General features: G+C 37.0%; 2 protein-coding genes across 2 annotated transcripts; both read left to right on the top strand.

Annotated features, from left to right (window-relative positions):
• The first annotated feature begins 3,187 nt into the window (after positions 1-3,187).
• On the top strand, positions 3,188-6,180 carry LOC135073106 (sorting nexin lst-4). The gene is made up of 2 exons (XM_063967146.1): positions 3,188-3,324; positions 4,000-6,180. Exon 2 carries the CDS (start codon positions 4,015-4,017, stop codon positions 5,686-5,688), a length of 1,674 nt encoding a protein of 557 aa, XP_063823216.1. The 5' UTR covers positions 3,188-3,324; positions 4,000-4,014; the 3' UTR covers positions 5,689-6,180.
• A 9-nt stretch (positions 6,181-6,189) lies between these two features.
• On the top strand, positions 6,190-16,129 carry LOC135073435 (CD151 antigen-like). The gene is made up of 9 exons (XM_063967617.1): positions 6,190-6,275; positions 6,355-6,559; positions 7,057-7,248; positions 10,147-10,320; positions 10,396-10,500; positions 10,575-10,679; positions 10,737-10,859; positions 11,568-11,717; positions 13,520-16,129. Exons 2-9 carry the CDS (start codon positions 6,419-6,421, stop codon positions 13,661-13,663), a joined length of 1,134 nt encoding a protein of 377 aa, XP_063823687.1. The 5' UTR covers positions 6,190-6,275; positions 6,355-6,418; the 3' UTR covers positions 13,664-16,129.
• Positions 16,130-16,894: the final 765 nt, after the last annotated feature.

The following is a 16,894-nucleotide window of genomic DNA, read 5'->3' as shown; positions in this document are numbered from 1 at the left end:
ACAACACAATATTGATGGGAGATAAAAATAAAAATGGGACCTATAGCATAAAACTAAATGCTGAAACTGAAGAACAGGCATACTACTCTACAGCTGAAGATTGGCATATAAGATTTGGCCATCCTGGTAAAGAGACTTTGAAAAATATAATAAAGAGTGTAGATGGCATGAACATAAGAAATGATGATATAAACAAATTCACAACTTGTGAGATTTGCCTGAAAGCAAAACAAACGAGGTTACCATTTTATAATCGAAAGAAATCTGAGAGAAAATTACACACAATACATACAGACTTACTTGAAGTTACCCCTGTGTCCTATGACGGAAAAAGATATGTGTTGTCAATAATAGATGATTTTACAGACTACACCGAAACTTATTTACTCAAGTATAAATCCGAGGTTTCAACGTACCTAAAAAGATACATACTAAAAGTTGAACGAGAGTTTGAGTTGAAAGTCAGCAAAATAAGGTGTGATAATGGAGGAGAATATACAAGCACTGAACTGACAGAGTGGTGTAACGATAAAGGAATAAAACTGGACTATACTATCGCATACACTCCACAACAAAACGGGAAAGCAGAACGCTTTAACCGCACACTGATGGAAAAAGTGAGAGCTATGCTGTTTCAGTCAGGTCTCGAAAAAGACATGTGGGGTGAAGCAGTATGTTCAGCGACTTATATTATAAATAGAATTCCTAAAGATACTAAAACCCCCATTGAAAAGTGGACAGGGAAACGACCTAATGTCAAAAATGTGGTAACGTTTGGGTCAGAAGCCTATGCGAAACGACTCGTAGCGCTTAAAAAATTGGATGAAAGAAATGAACAGCTTATAATGGTTGGATATGCACCAACAGGATATAGACTATGGAATCCAAACACTAGAAAAATCGTAATCCGACGTGATGTTATATTCAAGAAACCAGAAATACGAGAAGTAAAACAAGATGACCAACAAACAAAATTCGTTTTCGACAATTCTCAAGAAATAATAATTGGAGAAGAAGAAGAAGAAAACGAGCAAATAAGAACCGAAGAAACATCAGAACAAATACTTAATGAAGAAGAAGAAGAAGGAAAAGGCCAAATAAGAACTGAAGAAATATCAGAACAAACACTCAATGAAGAAGAAAGAATCCCTATGAGAAGTTCAGAAGAAACAAGACAAAGTACACAAAATTCTAAATCACGTTTTGGAAGAACCTTAAAGAAACCTAATTACTTAGAAGACTACTCACTATTGGCAAGTGAAGAAGAAAGAAAAGAAGAAGCACCCATGACATATAAAGAAGCCATTGAACAAGAAGATTGGATACAAGCCATAAACAAAGAATTACGAGCGCTGGAGAGCAATGAAACCTGGAAAGAAGTAAAATTACCTGAAAATAAGAAAACAATTGATACGAAGAGGAAAGTAAAGATGAAATTAAAGAGAGATACAGAGAACTAATGGGAAGTCTACTTTATCTAGCTACTACTACAAGACCAGACATTGCATACTCAGTGAGCTGTTTAAGCCGGTATCTAGATAAAGCAAATGAGAGTACATGGAAAGCTGCTAAAAGAATACTGAGATATCTGAAAGCTACAAAAGGAAAAGGGTTGATTTTCAGGAAAGGAAGTACATATGACTTACATGCTTTTTCAGATGCAGATTGGGCAGGAGATGACAAGGACAGAAAAAGTGTAAGCGGAGGAATCATATTGCATGGTTGCAATCCAGTTACTTGGTTCTCCAAAAAACAAGGCTGCGTGGCGCTCTCAACGGCAGAAGCGGAATATGTGGCCGCTGCTGCAACTACACAAGAGCTGCTGAACCTCATCGGAGTGGCAAGTAATTTGGGTTGTCTGAATGATGTAAAACTATTTGTTGACAATCAAAGTGCAATACTGATGTCAAAAAGTTTTGAAAATTCAAAACGAGCCAAACATATTGACATCAAATACCATTTCTTAAAAGATATCATAAGTAAAAACATCATATCAATTCAATATGTAAACTCTAACAATAACCTTGCTGATATTATGACTAAAAGTTTATGTTCTGAAAAGTTTAATAACATATGCACTAAAATAATTGCTTAGCAATTCTATGATTATCCTAATTGAAAGTATGGTTTATGTTTGTTAATTTAGAGTCATAGATTTGTTTAAAATTAGTTAAATAAATAAATAATAAAGTAATTAGTTTAGTTATAAAATTAGTTTAACTCAATATTTGTAAGAAAACCTTAATGCATAATTGGACAGCAATTAAGAGGTGGTGTTATCGATTATTGTATCTGGCTGGTAATCGCTGTTCCAATGCCTTAACGTTTTTATGATTAAAAATATATTTTGAAGTTTCTCTGTGGTCTATTGAAAATAAAAGAATGGCGGCGATTGCCTTCGTAAGATCGTAAAAACTGTGTTTAATTTAATATCACAAAGTAAAACTCATATTCGCTACACTGCTAACATTTAAATAAATATGACGTTTGCTAACGAATAAGGTTTTGCTTGTTTATTTTTCTATCCCATCAGTGCAATGTTACAAAATGTAGTTTTTTTTATTTAATAGATAATGGCAGGTTGAACCAACAAGAAGGTTTTAGTTTATCAATCATAATTAAATAATCTTCTTGACAAGTTAAATCGTCAAACAACTTTGATCTGAATAATTTTGAACTTTACTGGCGAACAGTTAAAGATTATTTTCTCTAACTCGAGATTATTCTGTTACATAGTTTCAAAAGGTAATATGTGCTCGCGATTCGTTGAAGGAATCAATTTGAAAACTGACGAACCTTTTCATTCCGTGACTGTACATAATATGGTGCTGCTGCCTAAACTTGCATAGCTTTTACAATAAATTTTGTACATTTAAATGCAAGTTTTAATTGAAATATATAGGGAATATAGGACAAAAAACATTTAAATAAATACCCCAAAACAAAATAAGTTCCATTCGACTTTTATATTTACTTGACTGCGTCTATCGGAACGTATTTCTAGTGCTTTTACTATATCACGCCATCTATGATTCAGCTGCTACAACGCTGAGACAACCACGCAACCACTCACGGCTAACTTCACTACTGAGCCGCGATTGGCTGCAGACTCGAGATAATATTGATCGTCGAATAGCATTGGTTAATGGTAGGCAGAAGTAACACGTTTACCCAATAAAAATATTTTAGCACCAGTGACAACGAGTTAATTGTACAATGAAAACAAGTTTCCGACTTCCGAGCATCTGTCATCATCATCTGTCATTGATGACTGTACAATCAATCAGTATCCGCCTTTGTTTTAATTAATAAACTGTGAAAAAAGTAAGTATTATTATCAATTTATCGTTCATTTGTTAGGTTTATTGTTTTTTGTTATATAAGTTATCTCATTTTTGTTAGATATCATTTATAATTCGTGATCTTGGCTACACAAATTGACGTCATTGAATTCCATTATAAAACGTTGAAATTCCTAGATTCTGCGAGTATCACATAGTATTAAAACAATGTTTATCGTTATACGCCTCATTTAGTTAATGTACAATCAATAAAAAGTCGCGTTTGAACAATTGGCAGTTTAAAATTTGTTATTGTTTTCGAAAGTATGAACCGAAAATTTATGGCTTAATTTTAAATTTGCAATATGTATCTAGCTCATGTTATTGTTCTCTTACAATAGTAAGCTACTTAGAATACCGTTGCTCTGATTTCTAAAGTATAACTAGCCCAAAAACAATGTGAATATGAGCACATTGTCAATTATAAAGCCAGCTTAATTGAGGGCTATTAGAGATATGTGTCAACTCCTTGCACGATTGACTGACGCCCCAAATAGAACGATCTGATAATAACACCACACATTATTAGTGAGAACGTGTATTATCAATTTTCTGTGCAACTTTTCTAGATAACAATGATAAGATAATGAATGTACTTATCTCAATCCTTCTTAAACATATTGTACTCTGTGTAATAATCTGTTTCGCATTGTTGTAGGTAACAGGGTCTGCGATGACGGCCCAAGTGCAAGCCTTGTATGACTTCACGGGTGAGCCCGGCACCACGGAGATGTCAATCACCACTGGTGAAGTACTGACACTGTTGAATACTGAGATCGGTGAAGGTTGGTGGGAGGGAAGGAATGCAAGAGGAGAAACTGGTTTATTCCCTGCGGCATACGTAAGAAAGCTTACCCCGGAAGATGCAGTACACGGTAAAGCAGCACCAGCAGCTCCTAGATATGACCAAGCAGCTGACGACTGGGGCGATCAACAGTACAGTGCCGGTGACAACAACTACCAGCGAGCAGCGTCTCACGACGACGGCTGGGATGATGATTGGGATGACGACACATATTCTGAAATTGGCCCCGCACAACAGAAAGCTCAACAAGCCCAACAAGCACCCATGACTCCTCTGCCTGGGATGCCAATAAGTGAATACAATCACCAGATCAGTGATGACACCACATCCAACTTTGGATCAACAGTAGGGACAGTGAGAAAAAACAAATTCGCTCCTTCTTCAAAAGTGAGTGGAGAGAGTTACCTGCTGGGCACATTGAATGTTGAAGTACCTGATTCTGAAAAAGTTTACATAATTCAAGATGAAGACGGATACATATGGTCACCTATACCACAACCATTTTCTGTAACAGTGGCATCCCCAAAGAAAGAATCTAAATTCAAAGGAATCAAGAGCTTCATAGCATACCAGTTGACACCATCTTTTAACAATATACAAGTGTCTAGAAGATACAAGCACTTTGACTGGTTACATGAAAGATTGCAAGAAAAGTTCACTCTTATTCCAATCCCACCTTTGCCAGATAAACAAATTTCTGGCCGTTACGATGAGCAGCTCATAGAACGTCGAAGAGTTCAACTGCAAGAATTTGTTGATTGGATGTGCAGACACCCAGTTCTTTCTAAAAGTGAAGTCTGGCAACACTTTCTTACGTGCACTGATGAAAAGAGATGGAAGGCTGGTAAAAGGCAAGCTGAAAGGGATGCCCTGTTAGGCCTCAATTATTGTATATCACTAGTTGTACCTGAAAAAGCTTTATTACAATCACAAGTGGACCACATCACAGAACAGTGCCACACATTCGTCAGTAGTATGGACACTTCAGTGAAATCAGTGTCTAGTATGTGTCTCGCACAAACTAAGAGATTCCAAGGCCCGTACAAAACTGACTGCCAGAAAGTTGGTGAAGCCTTCTACAACCTAGGAAATGCTCTCAGTTTAGATGAAGGATCTATAGTCTCGACATCTAAATTAACTTCGGCCATAAAGCTGACTGGAGGAGCTTATATTGAGATTGGACGAATGTATGACGAACAACCGAAATACGACTGGGAGCCTTTGGGTGACAAATTCCATTTATACAAAGGCATTGTTGGTAGCTTCCCTGATGTTCTAGCAAATCATAAAGGAGCCGTTCAAAAGAAACGAGAATGTGAACGGTTAACAGCTGAACACAAGATGGAAGTAGCTCAGCTGAATGAGGTGTTGCGAAGAACTGATGTTATTTCTTATGCTCTTCTTGCCGAAATAAACCACTTTAAGGCTGAAAGAACTACTGATATAAAGGCTACTATGCAAAAATTCCTAAGGCAGCAAATCAATTTTTACAAGAAAATTGTTGATAAGTTGGAAACAACTCTTCGACAATATGATGAGTAGTTAAATTACTACTTATAACTAAAGCAAGCAGTAAATTGAAAATATTTCGAAAACAATGTAAACGGCCTTGAATTTTCTTAGTTACATCTGTATTCTAAATTATTGTGTAAAATTACTATGTATTCATTTTGTATGTTTACATAACTAGAATCCAAAGGATTAATCATAAAACATTGGTGTAATAATGTAGTGTAACAATTAATCAATGAATTTACTTGTGATGAAATCATGGACTGAATGTAAAGTGATTATGATGATACACATTCTGTTAATTTTCTACAACAAATATGCTGTATATATTTTTTGCATCGGAGACTATCTTCATGGATTTATTATTTTTTCTATCGTATATACATTTTTTAAATTGTACTAATTGCGGATCAATTATTTTGACATTTTGTTGTCTAATTTTAGAATAAGTGTTGTACTATATTCCTTTTATAAGATATTTTATAGGCCTTGCTAATTAATAATAAATAATGTAATTCGTTATGCTGTTTTTTTCAATTTATGTTGTAAGCGAATAGGGACATTCGACAATGAAACCTTAAAAACGTAATGACACAAATCCCGTATTAAATTCCTTAGTAAGTATGAAATAATCCATAATGCTATTAAGCCCTTAATACTAGCTGTATTTACCAAACCTTGTATTTCTTTTTTCAGGACAAACATGAACAAGAAGAGGTGAAAACAGGAATAATTGGACCAAGACTCCATCGCGCCAAATATGGCAGAGGAGAAGAAAAAAGATGGCAACGCACTTTTGGGGAAAAAGAAGAAAATAAAGCCAAGGAAATCAAGAGACGCTGATTGCTGCAGTGTGAACTTCTTGAAATGCGTACTTCATATCTTCAACGTAGTATTTTTGGTAAGAATTATTTTCCTTCAATAATACTCGTACAACCCTCTTGGTCCACACCACAGATAATTGATAAATATTACTTACCTTTATTTTCGACGAATTATACATCTAAACCTTCCTCTAGAACTTGAATGCTGTTTAAAAGATCTAAACTTAGGCGTAGACCACCGACTTATAGTTGGCCGATAGTTGGGCCCGATTTTAATTTGTGTGAAGAATCGGCCTATATCAAATCGGTGTAATGTACGCACTTTCATACATCTCCATACTGATTAACAGCCCGATCCAACTTATCGGCCAACTAAAAGTTGGTGGTCTGCGCCTAGGCTAAAGGCTATGATATAATAAGTGAAGGTTGGCTTTAAACATACCCTTAAACTTTTACCAGGTAGTGACTGAATTATTGCCATCAAATATTTTGAACTTTATTGAGATTACATAAAAAACCAATGAAAAATTATTTTCCCTATACCAGAGGATTTAACCTATATTTGTTTTATTAGTTCGCAGGCATAGGCGTGCTAGCGGTAGGAGCATGGACCGTGGCGTCTCGACACAGATTCGTGGCGCTCCTCCCGACGCCGACTTATCCAGCCATAGCGTACCTCCTCATCATTGGAGGAGGGCTGGGCATACCGCTATGCGCTCTAGGCTGCTGCGGCCTCAAGACTGAAAACAGAACCAGTTTGTTATGCGTAAGTTTCTTATACTATAAGTTTAGTTCTGACGTCGCTTTATTCAGCCATCGCGTACAGTCAGCGTCAAAAAGTTCGTGACACCCAAAGTGGCCAAAATGTTGATAACACAACCTCATACCAATGAGGGTTTTCGCGATTGAAAAATCCGCCAGATGGCAATACGTAGACGCGAGGTCCAAATGCTGCGTGATTGGTGGATTTTGACATATCTGTCAATGTCATGTCAAAAATAACTAATCATGCAGCATTTGGACCTCGCGTCTACGTATTGCCATCTGGCGGATTTTTAAATCGCGAAAACCCTCATTGTAACAATGACGTTTTGCGAATTCTGAAAAATATTTCTGATTTCTGAAACGTCAAATAGTTCGTGACACCCAAAGTAGGTACCGAATACCTATTTGACGCTGACTGTACCTCTTCATTATCGGCGGTAGTGTAAAGAAAGATCTGTGTGTGTTAAATGAAACTACCTATATTGAGATGTAGTTGGTACTTTTGTTATTTGAACTTATTTGATAGGCCTTATCGCTTTGACGTAAGTAAAAATTAGGAAAATAATTATCTGAACTAATTTTCAACGAGTTTTAATTCAAAAATAAAAAGTCAACAGCTGCAGTACATTGGACTATGTTATAGTTTTTTTTTAAAAATAACCTTATGGCCACTACTTCAAAGTTTTGCTTACAAATATCTAGCTTGATCTGACGTCATTTTGAAACTAATAATAAGTTGACTTTAAAGAAAATATTAACAATTCTTTTGTAGGTGGGGCTATCTACAGGTGGGGCCGACTGGATTAGATTATAATATCGTTTTACATGTTTTCTTGCCTGACTTCAAATTACGTGTTCAGAATATTTAAATAAGTAATAATTTATAAATGATAAATTATCTTGTTTTGTGTGTTAAATTGCATACATTTTGCATGTGCAATTCTAGTTTTTTAAACTTAAAAAAATTGCTTGGTTATTTATTTATTTATTCATGAATAGTTATGACTCCGAGTACTGAATTCCTACTAATTTATCCCTATCAAAATCGAATTTTAATTTGCCTACAGTTAGTAAAAACCAATAATAAATGTATTGTGGTAAATTTAATAAGTTTGATAGCTAAAACTGATTGGAAACTCCAATGTGTGTTATTCGTTCATTAGCCCGTATAAACCAATATGAAACCGATAACTGCTTTTCATGCTGAATTTTCCTATCGCACTACCTACGTTCTAAAAATATCGCAATAAAACCAATTACGGTGAATTACCTATACATATTGTAACTCCCGGCCATGGCATGAATTGCTAAGGTTAAGGACAATTAAAGAATCATTCAAGAATACAATTCTATAATCAATCTGAATAACATGCTTATCAAGTAGTCGCATCTGTTTAGATAATAGTATTTAGTATGATGTACTCACTTAGTCATAATAAATTACCTAAAAATGATAGTAAATTCATTTCTTCAAACTGGATAGCTTTTATCTTATCAAGATAAACTTCCCTTTTATCTTACCCAAAGGTCCCCCGAACTACAATACAGTGTAACAATAAAGTACTCAAAATATCTTAAAACTGTAAACATCACGCATCATATTTACGTGTTGACAGACCGTCGTGTTTTCTCCAACCAAGCAACTACGTAGATTACAATTATTTATCTTGGGCTTTCCAAAACCTAATTCAAGCCGGGTTTGTTGTTTCGAGATATCATTACACACATTGTTTTACTGATTAGTTTATTGACTAAACTTGCTTAGTATAAAACTGTTAAGTGCTTCTACCTATTGACGAAATAGATATCAACAATCTGAAAATATTATTTGCTTATATGTACTCCCAAGTATCTTACTACATATTTACATTTTGTATTTTCATCAATGGAAATTAATGGGATCGCTTCCCCCACTATTTCCATTGCGGTTACACAGGAACTATGTTATTAGTTCCTCTTTAGATAAAATCACTTTATTAAAGTGATTATATCCTCTTTATGACTCACACCTGGTTAGGTGCACTAGTGGTAACACTAGCGCACCATATTATGCATTGTGAACTGAAATGAAATTTTGTGTCCCACAAATTAGAAAGAAAGAAAGAAAAGTATTTATTCGATGCAAGTACACAGCAAAATAATAAATAAAACTAAACAACAGTACCTCTAGTAGGAAAAACTTTCGAGTTCGTTTCGTTGCGTATTCAAAGTGTCATCGAAAAATTTTGTATGAAAAATTAAACAGCGCCCCCTATATTATAGCCGCCCTAGGGGGCGCTGTTTAATTTTTCATACAAAATTTTTCGATGACACTTTGAATACGCAACGAAACGAACTCGAAAGTTTTTCGTACTAGAGGTACAGAACGGGTACCAGCACCAAAATGGCATCAGCTCAGTATACGCCGTGACGGCAGAGAGCGCGTCACGACCACTGGTATTCTGCGGATGCCAGTTGAGGTAAAGGGCGCAGCTTACATTTTGTATTGCCATGGCAATAGTGGGATACAAACTATTGTCAGCTAGTGTCTACAAAAAGTTATAGGTCGCTTAACTCAGTCAGTGCCCGAGGTATGGGAGCGGCACGGGAGGGGTGATTTTGACATGTATTATGTGACAGTACATTAAAATCTGTGGGTCTAGACAAAGTGCAAATTATAATCGCAAACCAGTCGAAAAGTGATCGAAAAGTCCCTTTTTTGTGTGGAGTTTTGACGGATTCGATTTTCGATTCGATCAAAAAGTGCGTTTTGTCTAGGGGGGCTGAAGTGTCGCTGATATTTGACGTAACAAAACCTTACCGCTCCCATACCTCAAAGACTGACTAAGTTTTGCGCGACGTACAGTTGTCTTTTTTTCCTTTAACATTTTAATCTAACCAACCGGTATTTCCATTCCAGTACACATACTTCCTGCTGATAACCTTCATACTGGAGGCGGGAGCTGGTGGACTGGCCTACTACTACGAGGTGGCCGTGGAAGACGAGCTCAGGGCCGAGCTCAATAACACCTTCCTATCCAACTACGCGCTCGATGCTATCATCACTGATGCCGTAGACCTGATGCAGACTGAGGTGAGTTGCTTAAATAATACTAGCACTTATGAGTAGAGTTTATAAAGGCCATAATAGCACAACTATTACTACGAGGTGGCCGTGGAAGGCGAGCTCAGGGCCGAGCTCAATAACACGTTTCTATCCAACTACGCGCTAGATGCTATCATCACTGATGCCGTAGACCTGATGCAGACTGAGGTAGGTCGCTTAGCGAATATAGCACTTATGAGTAGAGTTTATAAAGGCCATAATAGCACAACTATTCCTACGAGGTGGCCGTGGAAGGCGAGCTCAGGGCCGAGCTCAATAACACCTTCCTATCCAACTACGCGCTGGATGCCATCATCACTGATGCCGTAGACCTGATGCAGACTGAGGTAGGTGGCTTAAAGAATACTAGCACTTATGAGTAGAGTTTATAAAGGCTATAATAGCACAACTATTACTACGAGGTGGCCGTGGAAGGCGAGCTCAGGGCCGAGCTCAATAACACGTTTCTATCCAACTACGCGCTGGATGCTATCATCACTGATGCCGTAGACCTGATGCAGACTGAGGTGGGTTGCTTAAAGAATATTAGCACTTATGAGTAGAGTTTATAAAGGCCATAATAGCACAACTATTCCTACGAGGTGGCCGTGGAAGACGAGCTCAGGGCCGAGCTCAATAACACGTTTCTATCCAACTACGCGCTGGATGCTATCATCACTGATGCCGTAGACCTAATGCAGACTGAGATAGGTTGCTTAAAGAATACTAGCACTTGCACTTATGAGTAGAGTTTATAAAGGCCATAATAGCACAACTATTCCGACGAGGTGGCCGTGGAAGACGAGCTCCGGGCCGAGCTCAATAACACGTTTCTATCCAACTACGCGCTGGATGCTATCATCACTGATGCTGTGGATCTCATGCAGACTGAGGTAGGCCGCTTAGCGAATATAAGACTTATCAGTCACCACCACCTCGATAATATTAAATACACTTCTGTTTGGTGTCATGATTCACGTGGTTACTAAACTCGCAAAAGAGCTGGTTGGTCTCAATCTCAATACTCAATAATTTATTGCATCCTTAATGTTTCAAAATTTGTACCTACAAAATGTTACAAAACGTAGCAAAGAAGCGCCAAAGAGCAGCACGTTCTCCTGGTTGGTCCTGGTTTATTTATTCAATCACTACCTACCTGGTAGTCTTCTAATCTAGCTCTAAATGTAGTGACAGTTTATATGGACCTTTTATTAAAAATACCATATCTTTTCCAGTTCAAATGCTGCGGCGCGGTGCGTTACAACGACTGGCGGCGGAGCGCGTGGCACGAGCACGACCCGAGGCTGCTCGTGCCCGACTCGTGCTGCAAGACTGTGGCCACGCGCTGCGGTACTAGGGACCACCCTTCTAATATCTACTATATGGTGAGTTGCGTTTTTACCCGACTGCGCCAGAAGGAGGGTTATGTTTTTTCGAGTGTATGTATGTATGTATATTTCTTTGGCACGGCCTACAGCCGGCTACAAACGGCTTGATCGATTTTAGCGTGAGAGGTGTCGTTAGATTCGTCTTAATCGTGAGAGTGACACTGGTTGTATTAAGATTGGAAAAAATCAAAATGGCGGATTTTAGGCCCATAATGTCTTCTGTGTCGTCTGTGTGTCTCAAAACCTATCAAGTGGGGCATCAAAATAAAGGGCTTTTTAAGTAGCTTGCAAAATTGTATAGTTCTTAACTAAAAAGATTAAAATAAAATGATTATTGAAAAAACAAAAACCCAACTGCGTAAAAATGAACTAAAAAGATAAAAACAAGACAACTTAGTGTTCACAAATGCAGTCGGAGGCATCAATTACATATCACCAACAAAAGAATTAGTCATTGATGCCTCCGACTGCATTTGTGAACACTAAGTTGTCTTGTTTTTATCTTTTTAGTTCATTTTTACGCAGTTAGGTTTTTTGTTATTTAAATAATAGGTTTATAGGTATTATCTGGGTCCACGTCGAACGATCCACCGCGCGAGGCATTTAGACACGATCCAATTTGAAATAACTAATAGTGCTCGTTTTAAATTCAGTTGTAACTAATATGCTCCTTGTTGTTGTGAGCTAAATACTGACTGAGCTCGCTCATCGTTAATAGTGGGGGAATGTTGCTAACGCCGCCACAGGGTGTTCAATGTAGGTACTTTACACAAAACAACCATCCAGAATTAAATTAAAACTACGGTACAAATCTGGGGGCACGGCAGTGCCCCCACCAAGTCGAGCAAAAAAGCGGCACGGCCGTACCATCCTTTTCTCGAAGCAATTCAGGCCATTTTCGACCCACTGTAACTTCGTTGTGGTTGTGGATAAAACTAGAAGACTGAATTTTCAGTAACCATGCAGGCATTGTAAAGACACGGTATATTTCAAATTTCATTCAATTTGAACCAGTAGTTTAAGAATTATAACGGGTCAAAGTTTCTTAATTTTGTCACTCACTGTCTCACCGATCATCAAAACTCTAAGGCACTTCTAGCAGACCTAGAAGCTTCAAATTTGGAATATAAGCAGTGTTTGGTGTATGAATCAAGGAAAAACTAAAATATTTGGGGGCACGGTAGTGCAACCGCCAGGTCGAGTAAAATTTTTCAATTTCGGTCCAGTTTTCTAGATACATAACTGCTGTCTACAAAATACAAAAAGAAATGAGATCCCATCAAAAACAATACTTGTCAAAAAAACCAAGTCTCGCAACTCAGTTGTTCTACGGTAAAAAGTTGTGAGATCCATGTAATACCAAGTCCAGGCCAGGAAATCTTTAACGTTTTACATAAATTATTGACTTGACCATCGCATGAAAACACGTGTAAATTAAATTATTTAGACATATAGGTACCTTAATAAACTTAAAGCTTAGGACAAGGAATTCCCAAAATTCCCACGGGAACGGGAATTAGAGGGCAAATCCTTTTGTGTGAAAAATCTAAACCGCTTAGTTAGACGCTCGAAATTTGGCTTGCAGGTACCTTAGTAAACTTAAAGCTTAGTTACAACAGGATATTGCAAAATTCCCACGGGAACGGGAGTTAGCCGGGAAAAACATTTGTATGAAAAAATCTAAACCGCGTAAGATAGATGAAGGGGGTAAAACGGGATCCACGAACTTTTTGACGCTGACTGTACAAGATGTGTAAAGATCGAATAGAAATTAATTGAACTAAATGAATTCGTTTCAGGGCTGCATACGCCACTTCACGAACCACATACGAGACCACCTGATCATCTTAGCCGCAGTAGGCGTGGGTATGTCAGTCATACCTATATTCGGGTTCCTATTCTCCTGCGTGCTCTATGTGAAAATCAAGCACGTGATCGACTGACCTCGGCCCAAGCCGTCGGCCGGGAACCGCAAAGTGTTCGACAAGTCCGCGTCGGCCGGCGACTTGACCAAATACCAGGCGCCCGTTCATAGGAATAAGCCCCGCCCACCTAGCAAGCGGGCCAAGCGACCGCCCTGCCCTCTACACCATAAAGAAAAGGAGCACATGGCGCCAATTTCAACTATTAGTGATAACGTCAGCATATAATAGCTAGGTTGGAAATTCAGAGTTGGATTTTCCGCGCGATTACTTTTAGCTATAAAAGAATTGGATGCGCGAGAATTATTGTGAGTTCTTGCTCTTGAGTTAGATATAATTTGACGTTATTTTGAACTATAATAATTATCTATGATTCCTACTGGGTAGTTGTTTATGGTTCGAATAACAACTCTCAGACTTGAATTTAAAACTCAACTGTAAATAAATAATTAAGTGAGAAGTAATTGCAATAGTAATGCAAATGGCGCCAAATACCACCAGCTCACCGTGGGGCTACACAAGTGGACTCTTAAATTACATTAAAAATAATAAATACCTATCTATATTTTTGTGTCTGCACCTTCTTTCTTCGTTCGTTATATTAATGTTTAAATCACAAGTTATAAATCACATTACTTTTCAAAACTTTCGTATAATCTTATGTTCACTTTATCCACAGTCTTCCTATTCTCGCAGACATAGCATATTTTAAAGAAATCTCAATATCTCTAAATAGATCATAAATATTATGTATAATTTCATGTGTTCATGGTTACACTATGTATAGAAAATAAAATGTTCATGTCTAGTTCGTAGCTAAGTAGTACATGACCGAATTTATATCAAAATGTATCTAAGTCATACGTTTGAAAATAATAACTACGTTAGAAGAGTTGTTAGAAATATTTTAAGATGGTGCTATATTTTGTTAACTGTACCGTAGGCCATTGTGTACTTAACACCGTAGAGACATCTATTAAGGGTAGTTTAAGAATTAACAAAATGTGTCCGAACATCCATTTCAATAGAAAATATCTATGTTTACTTCCAGTGTATGTAATTTCACACCTTAAATATCGCTAATATTAACTTATGAATTCTGGCTGGCATTTGATCATAATTCATCATGAAATGTATAAAAAAATACAATCCAGTACCTACCTACAAATAAATATAAAAAAAAAGTTTTTGATATTCGAATATCCATCGGTATCAACATTCATGGACACACTTTTTAGGTCATAAAGTTGCCGAAGGCAAAAACAGGTGGCGTATCAGTTCTAAATTATGTAAATGTAACCAAATGTTGTTATCTTGAACTTATGGCATAAAATACAATGTTCATTATTCATTGCACAAAAAGTTTACTCTGATAATTTACTCATCCAGTAGCTATCGAATGATACTAAATATTTACTTATGAGTGTCAAGGTGCCCATGCTGTCACTTGTTTAAAGGAAGAGGTGAATACTAAAATAAACATTTACATAAACTTGTAATTTGGCGAGAGGCGGGTCAGGTCTTTATATTTGAGGTATTTTATCGATAAAATTGTCCATAGATTTATAGTTTAGCTCTTATAGTTTGAATACGACTCTCCCGGACATTGTATACCACCAGCGGCTTCTACGGGGAATGCCCGAAAATGTCTAGTCTCGTACGTCACTACTCACTATGTAAGCAGCGCACTAAATATTTCTTAATGACCTTTTATGTCCGGTGATAATTAATTTAATTAAGTACATTGCATTTTATGCCATTAAGCCTCAAGTCGTAGAAATAATTAATGTGTGTTTAACAAAACTATACCTAAGCTATATTGTGCCTTATAATTATTAAGATCGTAGGTTAATGAAACGCTGCAAGTCTTAGCTTAATAAATTCTATCGTTTAACTTTGTAGGGTTCCGTATTTTAAATTACTTCTACGTAAAAAAAACGCCTGTTTCTTATTTAATTATGCTCCTACGTCCATAAAATCAAATTATGGGTATACATAAATAAATATTCATAGGTATTCATTATTCGAACGACGTGGGTTTTTAATTTTTATGCTTTTACAGAAAATTGGTTTTATACATATTACCAGTTTGTCGTTTTTTAACTAAAAAGCGAACTTTGAGAGACCAAACTTACCTTTTTAGGGTTCCGTAGTCCTGACAAGGAACCCTTATTTCATTTCACTTTCATAATTTAAAAATATCATATTTAAAATGTTTTGATTAATAAGTCTTAACATACAAGGAAAAATAACCATTATTGTGTTTTTATTCCATTTCTATAAAATAACAATAAAAACCGGCCTTGAATCGACCTTAGAAGTGGATTCGTTCCGCTCATTCCATGATTCTTTATGTTTTATTTGGGTGGGAACTACAAGTTCGTTGTGTCGTTGACTTTAATTGTACCTACTCGTATGTGTTGCTACTTGCTGTAAAATTTAGTGTAGTTTTTTGTTACACGACATAGCACTTAAAATGGGGTTTTAATTTTTAATTAGTTTCGTTTTTTCAGTCAACTTTTCTAAACTCAAATACGAACCAAACTACCTCAGCAACTGGCTTGTCTCATACAAACAGCACGGCCGACATTTTTTCTATAGAAATTAACCCACGATTAGTCAAGAGGCTACTTTTAAAATTGGACCCTGCTAAATCAGCCGGTCCTGATCTCCTTCCAGCTCGTTTACTCATTCAGTGCGCTGAAAGCTTGGCGATTCCAATTTCTATGCTTTTCAAAAGATCTCTTCTTGAAGGTTTAGTGCCCAACTTATGGAAAAAGGCCTTTATTACACCTGTCCATAAAAGTGGATCCAAGATGGAAGTAACTAATTACAGGCCCATATCCAAGCTCTGTATAGTTTCGAAGGTCCTGGAAAAGGTTGTCTACGATCAGGTGTATGAGGCTCTAAGAAATTCTTTTAGTGATTTTCAGCATGGTTTTCTGAGAAGGCGCTCGACCGTGTCAAATCTTGTCTTGCTTAATGATTACTTAACCCTCAATATGGATAATAGTGAGCAGGTTGATGTAATCTATACGGACTACAGCAAAGCATTTGATCGAATCGATCACAACCTTCTTCTGGACAAGCTTCAAATGATTGGAATCAGAGGTGACCTTCTTAGATGGTTCGCATCTTATATCTCAAATAGATCTCAGGCTGTGGTGGTGAGCAATTACATTTCCAGCTGGATACCCATCCCTAGCGGCGTTCCTCAGGGATCTTTACTGGGCCCGTTGTTGTTTGTCATAT

This window comes from Ostrinia nubilalis, chromosome 7 (assembly GCF_963855985.1).
Source record: "Ostrinia nubilalis chromosome 7, ilOstNubi1.1, whole genome shotgun sequence".
NCBI classification, from domain to species: Eukaryota; Metazoa; Arthropoda; class Insecta; order Lepidoptera; family Crambidae; genus Ostrinia; species Ostrinia nubilalis.
This window is presented reverse-complemented; position numbering and strand designations above follow the sequence as displayed.

Bases quoted from the DNA above. Each gene is read 5' to 3' on its own strand.
- LOC135073106 (XM_063967146.1), top strand. From the start codon at position 4,015: ATGACGGCCCAAGTGCAAGCCTTGTATGACTTCACGGGTGAGCCCGGC.
- LOC135073435 (XM_063967617.1), top strand. From the start codon at position 6,419: ATGGCAGAGGAGAAGAAAAAAGATGGCAACGCACTTTTGGGGAAAAAG. The intron at 10,501-10,574 runs GTAGGTCGCTTA...TATTCCTACGAG, and splicing joins TAGACCTGATGCAGACTGAG to GTGGCCGTGGAAGGCGAGCT. The intron at 10,680-10,736 runs GTAGGTGGCTTA...AGGCTATAATAG, and splicing joins TAGACCTGATGCAGACTGAG to CACAACTATTACTACGAGGT.